General features: G+C 27.8%; 4 protein-coding genes and 1 pseudogene across 5 annotated transcripts; 2 read left to right on the top strand and 3 right to left on the bottom strand. All coding sequences in view use genetic code 12, as the record gives it.

Annotated features, from left to right (window-relative positions):
* Positions 1–61: 61 nt before the first annotated feature.
* On the bottom strand, positions 62–3,827 carry KGF55_001924 (annotated as a pseudogene). The gene is made up of 3 exons: positions 3,791–3,827; positions 3,168–3,380; positions 62–2,730 (listed from the first exon to the last, which is right to left on the bottom strand). Coding segments are annotated over exons 1-3 (2,919 nt in total).
* Positions 3,828–4,469: 642 nt separating this feature from the next.
* Positions 4,470–5,049, bottom strand: MMD1 (isoleucine biosynthesis protein; the record flags this gene model as incomplete). Its single annotated transcript, XM_051756550.1, has 3 exons — positions 4,470–4,798; positions 4,866–4,926; positions 5,014–5,049. The coding sequence occupies 3 exons, from the start codon at positions 5,047–5,049 to the stop codon at positions 4,470–4,472; spliced, it is 426 nt and encodes a 141-aa protein (XP_051615601.1).
* A 791-nt stretch (positions 5,050–5,840) lies between these two features.
* Positions 5,841–7,119, top strand: KGF55_001922 (uncharacterized protein; the record flags this gene model as incomplete). Its single annotated transcript, XM_051756549.1, has 2 exons — positions 5,841–6,151; positions 6,801–7,119. The coding sequence occupies 2 exons, from the start codon at positions 5,841–5,843 to the stop codon at positions 7,117–7,119; spliced, it is 630 nt and encodes a 209-aa protein (XP_051615600.1).
* Positions 7,120–9,234: 2,115 nt separating this feature from the next.
* On the top strand, positions 9,235–10,595 carry KGF55_001921 (uncharacterized protein; the record flags this gene model as incomplete). The annotated part of the gene is made up of 2 exons (XM_051756548.1): positions 9,235–9,464; positions 10,190–10,595. The coding sequence occupies 2 exons, from the start codon at positions 9,235–9,237 to the stop codon at positions 10,593–10,595; spliced, it is 636 nt and encodes a 211-aa protein (XP_051615599.1).
* Positions 10,596–11,962: 1,367 nt separating this feature from the next.
* Positions 11,963–14,821, bottom strand: KGF55_001920 (CCR4-NOT core subunit; the record flags this gene model as incomplete). The annotated part of the gene is made up of 1 exon (XM_051756547.1): positions 11,963–14,821. The coding sequence occupies one exon, from the start codon at positions 14,819–14,821 to the stop codon at positions 11,963–11,965; it is 2,859 nt and encodes a 952-aa protein (XP_051615598.1).
* Positions 14,822–14,837: the final 16 nt, after the last annotated feature.

Here is a 14,837-nt window from a genome sequence, read left to right as displayed (position 1 = left end):
GCACACCATCTGATACCAGATTTTAAATCATTGCAATCACTGTCCAGAAGTTAGTATTCTTTTATCTCAAATTTATCAATTCAACCAATACATACATTAAAAATCTAACACCAAAATTCCATGATATACTTGCAAGCCATTCAATTTCAAATGTTGGTATATTAATTTCAGCAACATTTGATTTATATAATTTATAAAACTGACCAGCAATATTAATTGAATTTAATTTTGTAGAATCATTATCATCTAAATTTGTAAGTTCTAAACGAATTCTAATCCAAGTTATTAATGTAGGTAAAATTGATGAATCTCCTGATTCAAATGTATAATCTATAATTGAACTTAAAATATGTAATTTTGTATCTTTGTTTAATAATTTTCTTGAATAATTGACTAAATTTACATAAACATCAAATAAATTGAATTTAATTTTAGAATTTAATATTGAAGTTTTTTCAATTAATATTAATATTTGATCAATTGATCCAATCATCAATTCAGCTTGAAAAAAGTATGCATATAATTGTTGTTGACATTCAAACCATTCTTCATTATTGATTTCACTAATTGTAATTTCTTCAATAATTTTATCACCTTGACTTTTTATAAAATTCCAATCATTTTGATTATCATTTTCATTGGAATTTTGAATAATCATTGAAAACATCATTAAATTTGCTCTGACTTTCCAAATTAAAATATTATCATACCTTAATTTATCAACTTTTGGAGAAATCAATCTAGTAAATCCAATACATGTATGACATAATTGAATCACTCTTTCGGTTATTTTATTTTCCAAACATAATACAGCTAAATTATAAGCTTTACTTGCAAACCATTCCAAATCATTAGTTGAAAACATATTATTATTGACTTCAAGCATATCATTTGCAAATTTATAACAACTTTCTAACATTTCACAAACATCAGTTAATTCATTTAAATTCATATTAATATCTTTTTCAACAGAAGCAGAAAATAACAAGATAGCACATCTAAAACAAATTGGTAAAACAATACCAAATGAACCCAATTTTTCAATAAATTCAGTTGTTAAATCTTTCGACATAAGTAAATTTAATAATTGTAATAACGAATTTTTCATAAATTCATTTGATAAAATATCAGTACTTTCAATTATACATGCAGCTATTGTCAAAATAGTGGTAGAATTCAATTGATGTTGTGTAATTTTCAGGAAACAATCTAAAGCTTTCTTTTCTTCATTCAATTTTAAATATGCTCTGAATAAATTATATTGTGATAAAATATTGGATTTATCATCATCATCCATTAAGTTAGTTGATTTAATGACAGCATTAGCATCACCTTTCAAAAGTTGATTATTTTGAATAGCTCGAATGATTTTACCTCTATCTTGATTTTCATTATGCTCCATTTGAAAAACTCTAGAAAGTGATAACTGAAGCCATCCGGTACTTTCATCATAATTCGTTTTGTTATATGTAAGCATCCCTTGTTTCCATACTAAAGCACAAATACTAGTTTTAGTATTTGTACTCAATGGTTGTTGAATAGTCTTTTCAAGTAGTTGAATAAACATTACTAGTTCTCTAATTCTAACAAAAGGTTCTTTATTTTGGGCTAATTCAATATTAACCAAAAACTTTGCAACAATTAATGATTCAATTTGTACATGTTCAATACTTACATTGGTAATTAAATAATCCAAACAATTATTAACTCCCTTATAACAATTTTTTGAATTTTCTTCTAACAAACTTATTGTTTGATCGATTTTATTACTAATATCAACAGACATCACCATACGCATTAATATGTCACCAAATTTAGTTTCATCATGTGGTTGTTCCAAAGTTTCGAAATACAAAGGATAAACTTCAAATACATCTGAAAATTGATTTTGGATTTGTTCTAAAGCTGTAATAGCCTTTTGTTTTGAATCTTTTGTATCAATACTTTTATAACATTTGATTAATAAAATATATAAATTGAGATATCTATTTTTAACTAGCTCTGAACTTTGATCATTTAAATGAATTTCAATTAATTTGATAGATGTTGTGATTAAAAGTTTAGCGTTTTCAAATTTATTATCATTCAACTGATCTAAACCACAATTATACAAAATTCTTGTAGATTCTAACACAAAATCAAGTGATGGATTTGAAACATTTAAAATTTCACAAATTTTTGATTCATAATTTTTGAACATACGAAAATCTTTCGATAAAGCAGTGTAATTTAAACATAAAATCAAAAACTTCAGATAAGTTTCATCAAGCATTTGCAAATGAATTTTGTTAAATTTGTTTTCATTATTAGTAGTTATCAAATAGCTCAACATATTTTCAAGCAGTGTATGAGATTTTTTCGCAACCAAATTATCAATATTATCATTTTGAATCGATGCTGCAAATAATTTAATGAAACAATTAATTATTGTGAAAGATCTTTCAATACTTCTGTTTAACTTTTCATAAATGACTAACATTATGATTGCAAATAATTGAATTCCTTGGTTCGTATCAACATCAACCGTAACTGAACCACTAGTATTCCATAAATCAGTTGCAACCAATTCCAACAGCTCTTGTAAATTTTTAGGTAATTGAACTACCAAGGGGTCCAGTTCTATTACTCCACACACATTCTCTGCAATAGGTATGATCAAGTCAATCTTTTTTTGGATCAACAAATCTGTATTTCCCTCATAATGCTTTGAATTTAGTGTATTATAAATTTCTTTTGCAGTTTCTACTTGTATGTTAGTCTAACTTCTTCAAACTATATATCCGAGGTAGTTACTTACTTATCAAATTATTTACACTTCCTTGTATGTTTGATACCAAGTGTGTCATTGATTTCGTGAGGAAGAGAAAATAAGATTGTAATTTGAATTTGGTTGCCAAATTTAAATTATCTAAAAAATTGTAACAAAAAATAAATTTCAAATTTTTCTTTTAACGTAAAAATATTATTGTACATTTAAAGTCATGCTAACTATACTCCAACCAGAACATCAAACACCCACCTATTTTATTTCTCCAACTAATTCATTTATTTTTTACTAGTTTTTTTAGCTGAAGCTTTCTTTTCTTTTTCTTGGTGTTCTTTTAATACTCTTTTAACAATTTTTTGTTCTTCAATTAAGAAAGCTCTAACAATTCTTTCTTTAACACAGTTAGCACATCTTGAACCACCGTAAGCTCTTTGAACAGTTTTGTGAGTTTTTGAGACTTGAGCATATTCTCTTGGTCTTAAAGTTGAAATACCAGCTAAAGCTGAACCACAGTCACCACATTTGACTCTTGAAGCAGCTTTTTTAACATGTTGAGCAACTAATTTTCCACCTGGGGTTTTAACAACCTTGATTTTATTTGATCTGGTGTTGTCTATAATATTATTGTTAGTATTTCTGTTATATCCTTTTGAAATTTAAAGACTCCTGATGAAACTTTGACCGACGAACGCCGTTCACAGATAGTACTGCTACTGATTTGATAATAATTTTTTAAGTATGAGATGAATGGATTTGGGATGTATTTGACTTGAAGCATTTGAAATGATGAAATATGAATTCAAAATTGCTGGAATATGTTCAAAATATCCACTATTCAACTATATGAATTTTAGATAATGATCATAAAGTATGATGTATTGTTTTATAATGCATGGATGTAGGTCATATGTCTGTTGAAGGTATTTTGCATTCCATAATTAATAAATTATTCTACACTTTGACAGTCTGTGGTTACGTCTATTCCCGGTCTTAGTCTTTCTGTAATGGTAGTATTAAACATACATGGATTTCTTCTTCTATAAGTTACACGTTGAGCCATTGTTGATTATGTATATGTATAGTTGAGTTGTTGATGTAATAACGTGAAAAATTTACTATCAATATTTTTTCTAACTATACTGAAAATTTCCTCACTAATTATTTTTCTTCTTCTCTTTCTCAGTATAACTGTTTCATTTTTGTGTTCACTTTTAAGCTCTCATACAAAATATTTTGTATACTACAAATGCAACGCTACCAAAAAATAAAAAGAAAATAGCTGCTTTCATTGCTCACATGACTTGTTGTGACTGCTTTTTTTTACAAATCAAGACGTAAATTATATACACAACCCATTTATGTAACCAACTTAATGATTTCGTCCAAAAGGTATGTATTAGTGAAAACCAGAATTAGAATCATGATACTGAGATCTGTGATTCTGACCGCCATTTCTAACCTTTTCGCTTTCAAACAAGTTGGTGTAAGTTCAGCAGTCGATTTAGAACTTACTAGTTGAGAGATAGGTTATCAAAACTAGAGATTGGTAAGGAAAACTCGAGATTCGGTCCTTAAACCAAACTAAAGATCAATCATTGAATGAACTTCGAAATCGTCTATTTCTGATGGAGCAGACGTGAAAAACTAATCAATACAATATAATCCGATGGTTCATCGACACGTGTATTCAACTATCCCTTATTTATAATTTATTATCATCTCTTTCAATAGCAATAACTTCCATTTCTAATGGTACTCCTAAAGGTAATTCTTTAACAGCAACACAAGATCTAGCAGGTTTATGTTCATTAAAATATTTACCATAAACTTTATTAAATTCTCCAAATTGTGAAGACATATCAGTTAAAAATATATTTGCTTTTACTATATGATTTAATGACGAATTTGAAGCTTCTAAAATTGCTGAAACATTTTGTATTACTTGTTCAGCATGATCTTGAATTGTAGCTGATGATGATAATGGTTTATTATCTGGTGTATATGGGATTTGTCCTGATACATATATGAAACCTATAACATTATTAGTACTTTGCTTTCCTTTTGTCCATGATCTGGACATGATTTTTTTAAAACATACCATTTACTTTGATAGCTTGTGAGTATGACGCAGCTGGTGGTGGAGCTTGTTGGGTTCTTACCTATACGTCATAGTTAGTATACGAGATTTGACGAAAACGACCATCACAATATATCATTAGTTGTAATCACTCAATTGACTAACATACTGGATTAATTGATGAATTGAATCTTTTGGCAGACATGATTGTAGTTTTAAAAGATTGAGAACTCAATTTACTGAACATTTGATGGGGTAATATATTAATAAATTGTTCGTAAATATTAAACTTAACGGTTACAGATGTTTCCTTTTTATTTGATTGCCGACATATTTAATTTTTGACTTCAAATTTGTGTATGAAAAGTCTTTATGCAGCTACTGTTTCAAAAATGTCTTCAGTTTACACATTTTTCTACTGTTAGTCAAATAAATTTGTTAAAAATTAATAATTGTGGTTACTAACTTAAATTGAATAAAGCTAAATGTACTGGTATAAATCATTTTGGCTCGACTGAGGACAGATTTATAGCAGGCTTGATGGGTATCACTTTTCCTTTAATACAACTAAACAAAAGAGTTATGTTATTCAATTGAAAGATTTGACAAAAACAAGAGCATAGAGAAAGAATATAAACCGATGGAGAAATAATGTCAAGATCCAAAATAATTTTAAATGGCCCTTTTATCAAAATATTTTCATAGGTAAGTTTCCCCTGGATGGCTAGTTTATTATTTGAACGAAGTAATTTGGACGAGCGTTACGTTTAAAAACAACCAGCAAGCTACATGTATAATTCAGCATGTTATGATGATAATTTTGAAAAAAAGAAAAATATGTTTGTGGAATTTGACTTCTTGTTGTTTACTAAAAATTTCAAACTCAAGATACGACCAAATCTGAAATAGGACTATAATTGAGAAACATGTCCACAATTTATCATTCGGAAAACTTGCCCAACCTTTTTGCGAGTAAAGTTTGACCAAATCAATATAATGGATTCAGAATCAACACCACCTAGTCATACATCTATGGAGTACGAAAATAATTTGAATTCCAATGCTCAAAATCAAGAGGATCAACAAGAACGAAACAATCGAGATTCCGAGTCTATCTCTCAGTTAATTGAGATACCTAATTCTGTTCTGTTAATTCAAATTATTGATGATGATATAATTGAATTTTATGACATTTCACCTCATGTTGAATGCAATGAATCAATCATGTGTTTCAAAAGAAAAGCAGAGAACACTCACATTTTTAAAGACGGATTAAAAAAACCATGGTTACATTATGCGTGTGGTTTGTTCTTCTTCATGTGTACCACCTTCTCTTTCGGGTTTGGTATATGCATACGATTTTGAAAAACTTCAATATTAAATCAAATTTTCAAGCTCAAATCGAAACTCATCCTACCTGAAAATTTGTTCAAATTCGATTACGAATTCATTTCAGAAGATACACAGTTTCTTACGAAAACACACAGTTTCTTACGAAAACATTTATAAATCGATCATATATCTCAAAGGATTACCTAAACCTAAAAGAAAACGCGGTGTTCAGACTTTCTCGTGTGAAATAACAGAGGACCATGAACTTCATCATATAGGCACTGCGTTAATGATTGGATGCTCAGTTTGTACTCATATTTTTGGTTTGGTAATTGATTCAATATATCAGGCTGAGTTAGAGAAATCAAATTTATCAAATAAGGAAAAAATAAACAAATAAATTTGTGTGATAGATATTCATGAAAAAAAAGTTGTGTTTTTTTTTCTTATTATTTACTAAAAAGTCATCAAAACTTTGGAAGATTTTTGATATTAAAATGTTTGAACAACTCCATCTTCTTCAATTCTCCAAAGAATACATTCCTTGATAATTAAACAATCTTAAGAGTTATCAAACGATTTCAACATGGAGTTGGAAAATTTACCCCTTTATCATGAGCCTAGACAAACTAATTCTAATTCGGCTCTAGAAGAAAAAGAAATTGAAAATCAAAATCAACCTCAAGAAGGTAGAATTTTAAAAATCCCTGAAACAGTGGGTCATATAAAATTAATGAATGAAGATATTATTTATGAGAAGCTAGTTACTAATGATGAAAAAAAATTAATGATGGTTCTAAGATTGAAATATAGGAGGAAATCGGTTGATAAACCCTTAACATATGCTCAATTTATCAAAAAGCATCCTTTTAGTTTTACTTTTTTTACATTTTGGTGTTGTGCTTTCATTGGATCGATTATTTTTAATGTTTATTATGGTTAATATCTCTAACGAGAAATTGAAGAATTATAAACCTCAAAGACAAATTTATCATAACCCAGCCACTATAAAACAAGCAGGCCATGGTTGAACTGAGGAACCAGGAAATGGAGGACCATAAACTTAATAAATTTTAAAACAAGAACCTAACCTTTCCGTAAAACAATATTATGATAAATCTAATTCTTTACTTATAACACGTGTTGGAAATGTATTTCGAAATGTTACAGACAACAGGCGTCAACATTTTCATTAATCTTGAAGGAATTATGTTGTTTTCGTCAAGGAAATTCAATTACCTCCGGTAGAGAGAAATTACAGATTAGATTCGAAGAAAGTATCAAAAGTTTCAGAAGGGAAGAAAATTGACTTGGAGTAAGACTTTTCAAGGATAGCAGAATTACAATTCGAGTTAGTCAGTAGAGTCAAAAATAAATTATGTCAGAGATCACAATATCGAAACATTTTTTATTCAGTATGATTTCAAAACTTGATTCAAAAGAAAAGTTAAAAAAGAGTACATTCTGAGACAACATAAAATGAAACAAAAGCTGGAATCCAACAACACCAAATTCAAAACCAAAACCGATACACTAGCAAAGCCAATCCAGTCATACTCCCACCAAATTCCATTTTCACAATTAAAAATTCAATGATAGCAATAAAAACACAATGAAAATGTTATATATTTTTGAAAATTCTTTATTATTTTTAATTCTTAGCGATTATAGGGATTGCTATGCCCATGTTCTAAATTGGAAATAGTTTTCTGTTGATATGCAGCGAATGTGGGATAAATGCCCACACATAATCCAGTTGCTGTAAAAGCTGCACAGCAAACAACTAACCCCGTTGTGACTCTCTGCCAAATGACATGAATTTTTTTTATCTGATCTGTGATTTCTTTCGCTTCATTCTTTTCTTCGCTATTTTGATATTTTATTTTATAATGTTTTGTATAAATCCATCCTACGGGTATCAAACATAATAAGACAAAGGCAATAGTAAGGAATACCTCTGGAACAATTATTGTCACCTTTGGGTCAAGCTTTGTATGCATATATTGATAAAAATTTGTTGTTCTTTCTACTTTAGATGTAATTGATTTGAAAAAGGTCTTTTTCAGTATTTGGATAAACTTGCAATTTTCTCTTCATTTTGATATGAATTTAATAGGCAAATCTATATGTTGGATCTGAATGCTGTTATTTTGGGATTCTAAAAAAAAATAAGGTACCAAGTTATTCAACATTACACAAAAGGAAGTTTGATGTAAATAGTTACAAAGTCGTGGTAACGAGTGACAAGACTTATCAATAACATTACACCAACCTTATTAATTCACCTGTTCATATACCAAATTTGTGCTATGATGAATTAATATCTGGCAATTACACTATAGTTAGGTATAATCACATTCAAATAGGAAACTAGATCGACAATTTCTAGTCCATGGGGTCAGAGATAAGTTATGTGAGAGATCAAAAATCAACGAAACATTTCAGTATTATCACAAGAACTTATTTAAAAGAGAAGTTAAAAAAGAGTACATTTATGAAACGATATACGATGAACAACGGCTCCAATACAAAACACCAATACCAAAACCAAAACCACTTAAATTAAACAAAGCCAATTCAGTCATACTCCTAGCAAAACCCATTTTCACAAGTAAAAATTCAATTATAGCAATAAAAACACAACGACAATTTTATATAATCCTTGAACACTTATAATTATCTTTAACTTCCTAAGAAGTCAAGTGGAATTGGAATGTCCATGTTCTGATAGCTGGTGGACCAAAGCTTTTGATGATAAGCAGATCGCGGGATGAAAGAACACACAGTTTATTATTTTAACGAAGTGATTTGGACGAACATTACGTTTAAAAACAACCATATCCAGCAAGCTATATGTATAACTCAGCATGTTATTATGATTATTTTGAAAAAAAGAAAAATATTTTGTGAAATTTGACTTCTTGTTGTTTACTAAAAATTTTAAACTCAAGATATGACCAAATTTGAAACTGGACTATAATTGGGGAAAATGTCCACAATTTACCATTGAAAAACTTGCCGAACCTTTTTGCGAGTAAAGTTTGATCAAGTCATTATAATGGATTCAGAATCAGCACCACCTAGTTATGCTTCTCTGGAGCACGAAAATAATTTGAATTTCAACGCTCAAAATCAAGAAGATCAACAAGAACGAAACAATCGAAATTCCGAGTCTATACCTCAGTTAATTGAAATACCTAATTCTGTTCTGTTAATTCAGATTATTGATGATGATATAATTGAAGTTAATGACATTTCACATCATGTTGAATGCAATGAATCAATCATGTGTTTTAAGAAAAAAGTAAAGAACACTTGCAAACCTCACAGTTTTAAAGACAAATTAAAAGATTCATTTTTATACTATATGGGTGGTTTGTTGTTCTTCATGTGTACGACCTGCTCTTTCATGTTTGGTTTGTTTTTTTGGAATATTAAAGAAGTTCAATATTAAATCATATTTTCAAGCTCATATCGAAATTGATTCGACCTACAAATTTGTTCAATCCAATAACGAAAATTGTTTCAAAAGATACAGTTTTTTATGAAAACAATTATAAATCGATTATATATCTCATAGTGATACCTGAAAAAAAATTGGTGTTCATACTTTCCTGTTAAATACCCAGGACCATGAAGTTCATCATATAAGCACAGCCTTAATGAATGATTGGATGCTCAATTGTTATATCTTTTTTGGTTTGATAATTAGTTCAAAATATCAAGCCAAGATAAATGAATCAAATTTATCAAATAAGGAAATAATAAACAAACAAATTTATGTGATAGATATTTTGGTAACTGGTTTATGAAAACAAATGTGTTTTTTTTTCTTATTATTTACTAAAAAAAATTATCAAAATTTTGGGAGATTTTTGATATTAAAATGTTTGAACAATTCCATATGTTTCAGTTTCCAATGAACACATGCCTTAATTGATCAAACAATTTTAAGAGTTATCAAACGATTGTAACATGGAGTTGGAAAATCTACCCCTTTATCATGAGCCTAGACAAGCCAATTCAAACTCGGCTCAAGAAGAAGAAGAAATCGAAAATCAAAATCAACCTCAAGAAGGTAGAATCCTAAAAATTCCTGAAACAGTGGGTCATATAAAATTGATGAATGAAGATATTATTTATGATAAGCTAGTTACCAATAATGAAAAAAAACTAATGATGGTTCTAAGATTGAAATACAAAAGGAAATCGGTTGATAAACCCTTAACATATGCTCAGTTTATTAAAAAACATACTTTTGCTTTTACTATTTTTACATTTTGGTGTTGTGCCTTTATTGGATCGATTATTTTCAATGTTGTTATGGTTCAAGTCACTAACGAGAAATTGAAAAATCATAAACCTCAAAGACAAATTTATCATAACTCAGCCACTATAAAACAAGCAGGACATCGTTGAACTAAGGAACCAGGAAATGGAGGAACGAAAAATTCATAAGATAAAGAAACTAAAAAACCATAGAACATCCACGAAGAATAAAACTGATAAATTTTCGAAACAAAAACCATTCTTTTCACAAAACATGAATATATCATGAACCCTATTCCTTTACTTATAATGGTGTTGAAAATGTATTCTGGAATTTTACGGACGATATGCGTCAAAAATCCTGAATGAAATTTTTACGTTCGTCAAGGAAATTTAATTACCTCCGGTAGAGAGAAATTGCAGATTATATTCGAAGACATTATCAAAATTTTCAGAAGGGAAGAAAAATGACTTGCAGTAAGACTTTTCAAATGATAACAGAGCTACAATTCGAGTTAGTCAGTAGAGTCAAAAATAAATTATGTCAGAGATCATAATATCGAAACATTTTTAATTCAGTATGATTACAAAACTTGATTCAAAAGAAAAGTTAAAAAAGAGAATATTTGTGAGACAATATAAAATGAACAAAAGCTCCAATTCAACAACACCAACACCAATACCAAAACCAAAGATCAAAACCAAAATCGATACCACTCACATCAAACAAAGCCAATTCAGTCATACTCCAACCAAAACCCATTTTCACAATTAAAATATCAATTATAGCAATAAAAACACAATGAAAATGTTATATAGTCGTTGAACACTTATTATTATCTTTCATAAGCAGTCAGGTGCAACTGAAATGTCCATGTTCTGAATAGTTGGTGGACCAAAGCTTTTGATGATAAGCAGATATCGTTGGATGAAAGAACACACATAATCCAATTAGAATGAAAAATATACCGCAAGCAACTAACAACAATGTAGCCCTCTCATATTTAAAATAAGTCTCCCTTTTTTCATCTGTAATTTTTTCATCTTCTTGATTTTGTTGACTAGTTAGATATAATGCTTTATAATCGTTTGCCGAGTCCCAAATGGCAAGTGACCAAATGGCAAGTGATAAAAATAATAAAACGACCCCTAAACTGACCAATATCATTGAAACAATTGTTCTTGCCTTACAGGACATCATAGTATTTAAAAATTGATGAATAATTTGTGGTTTTTTTTATTTTTGGAAATTATAGTTGATATGAAAAAGATCTTTTTAAATATTTGAATTAATTTGCAAATTCTTACATTTTCATGAGATTTTAATATTCAAAAGATTGAGATTAGTGGTAAATCTAAATATTGGATCTGAAAGTTAATATTTCGGCATTCCAAAAAAAAAAAAAAGGTACCAAATATTGTTGTACAAAATACGAATGCCGACGTAATATGTCAAAGTAAAAAATAAAAATACAATGTTCCTATAATTATATACATGCTTTAAATCATAACTAATTTTACCTTCGTTTTGACTTAGTTTTCTTCTTGTGTTTGTTTTTACTCTTAGATGATTGTGATTTTTTATCTTTAAATTTACCTTCACCATTTAAAAAATCTGTATTAAATTCAGCTATTTCTTCATCATTTTTATCATTTTTATCATCTTTATTAATTTTTTTTTCATCATTATTATTTAAAATCTCAGGTTTTGAAATTTGACCAAATAATGAAACATTACCACTACTTATAACAGCTTCAGTAATTTCAAATAATTTTTCAGCTAATTCTTCAATTTTACATAAAGAATTAAAAAACATTATAAAAATTCTAAAATCTTGTTCAATTTCATCTAAATTTCTTGAATTGACGATTTCATCTTTAATATATATTGATTTTAAATCTTGTTCGATTTTTTTGGCAAAGTTCATTACAATTTTTTTATGAAATGGATTTTTAATTAAATCTTGATTTACTTCATTTGTAGTCATTTCATCATAATTCATAAATAATTCTAATTCATCCTTTGTTGTGGTTTGTACATCTTCTATTTCATTAGATATTTCTTCAATTTCTTCCTCTTTAATGTGATTCAATTTAAAATATAATTGTCTTGCTTCAGGTACTTTACCAATCCAATTAATTAATAAAATCAGTAATTCATTACTATAATCAAAAATATCATCTTTTTCACTAAATTTTTTATGAATTTTTATTACATTCAATTTAATTAATTGATTAATCATTAAACAAAGTATACTCATTAATTTCTTAGCAATTGATTCGGCTAAAACAACTTCATAACCTTCTTCAATTTCTAATCCATCATTTGCAGATAAATAAAATGCACTAGTTGTAAAAAATTCATGTAATAACATCAGTTGTTCTACATCACTTAATATAACTTTATCTCCCTTTCTAGTGAACATATATAATTTATTGAGTTCTTGTATACCTCTTAATCCAGCTGCTAATTGAAAAATATAATCAACTAAAACATTTGATAAATTAATATTATGAGTTAAATACCAAATAATTAATCTTCTTTTTCCAGGACACATTAATAATTCATCCATACTAGCTCTTGCTAATTCAGTATTATAATGTAAAAATAATTCAAATTTTGTGATATTAAAAATTGGAATAATAGATTTATTACTTTGTTGAACTTTCTTTATTTGATTTTCAGTAGCAGGAGATTTAAAATATTTAAAAATTTTATCAGCTGTAATTTCTGGTTTCTTGTTGTTTACTTCATCCTTTATAGCTTTTGAAATTGTATTTATTATAACTTGACCAATATTAGGATCATATGAAGGATCAGATTCAATATTTTTAATACATATATCATCTAAATAAGTTTGAAAACGATCCCAATTCATATATGCAACTCCTTCAGGATTTTTAATTGGAAATGTATCTACTATTTCAAAAAGTCTTGAAAATGCATCTTTCATTTGTGAATTTCCTCCTCTCGGTATATCTCTCCAATCTCTTCCATATTCATCGAATTGGATATTTATGTTTTCTAATTCTTGATTTTTCAGATGAGTTTCTTCATTATCTTCTTTGCTCTCACTTGTGCGTTGCAGTACATTCTTTTTTGCTCTATTCTCATCATTTTTAATTACGTCATAAATGCCTTCCATATCAATCCCATTAACATCCTCCATATCACTCTCATCGTCATCATCATCATCTTCATCCTCCTCATCATCATCATCATCATCAACACATTCATATTCTTCCAACATATATTTAATATCTTCATCAAATCTATCAGCATATTCCAAATCTATTAAAATATCACCAATTTCAGAAATATTATTACAACGATTTAATTTCCTACTTGCATGTTCTTTATTCTTTGATGGGGTATCATTATTTGTTAAATATTGTTCAGTTGTAAATGAAGTTCCAGAATATATAATAAGTAAAGCTATCATTACTAATCTCATATCTAATGATAAAGCACCACCATTTGCAATTGATCTTGCTAAAGGTTGAATAAAATTAAAAATTGGTTCATCATTTAAATCAATATAATCTTCAATATATGGTTTATTTGACCATATACTAAATAATTCATCATCATCAAATGACAGTGATGGATTCATATTTAATACATAAGCTAATACATATCTTATTGAACTTGAACCTTTTAAAACTTTTAATATTATGGGAGGTGTAATAATTTCTAAATTTTTATCTAAATTTTGAAATTCAATTCTTCTATCAATCTCAAGACCTAATAATATAATATTTGTATGACATTTCCATAATTTTAAAAAATAATGTAAATAAGGATTTTGCAGTAAATTAAAATTATCATTATCATTATAACATAATTTTTGAATTGACATTATTAAAACACAAGCTACTGAATAAATTAATTTTAAATTATAATCATTATTTACAAGTGCTGTTATGGGAGTCCATTTTGGTAATGAATTTTCCCAATTCAGTTTTGAATTATCAAGAAATCTTAAATTTAATTCATCATTTGCATTTAAAATTTCATGAATTTTTTGTAAAATTAAAAAAAATTTAGTTGTTATATCAAATTTTATTGAATTAAATTCTATTAAATCTGTTTCATATTCAGATTCATATTCATCATAAGCAAAAAAGATTAATAAATCAGATATACAATTAACTCCTAAAATATTATCTTCAGTTTCTTCTGGTTGTGTAAAAGGATCACATAATGCTATAACAGTTTTAAATATGAATCTTAAATAATGATCTTCTTGGGGAATTTTTAATAAATTTGCAAGTTCTTCATGTCGCTTTGTGAAATTTTTAACTGGTCCTTTTGGTGGGATTGCAAATTCATACTCAGAATGTTCTAATTCTTCATCCGTATTTTGATCCAGCATATCATCTCCATAACTA

The sequence above is a fragment of the Candida pseudojiufengensis genome, assembly GCF_024610245.1.
Source record: "Candida pseudojiufengensis strain CBS 10847 chromosome Unknown scaffold8, whole genome shotgun sequence".
Lineage (NCBI taxonomy): Eukaryota > Fungi > Ascomycota > Pichiomycetes > Serinales > Debaryomycetaceae > Lodderomyces > Lodderomyces pseudojiufengensis.
Note: the sequence above shows the minus strand (reverse complement) of the source record. Positions and strands in the feature narration are given on the sequence as shown.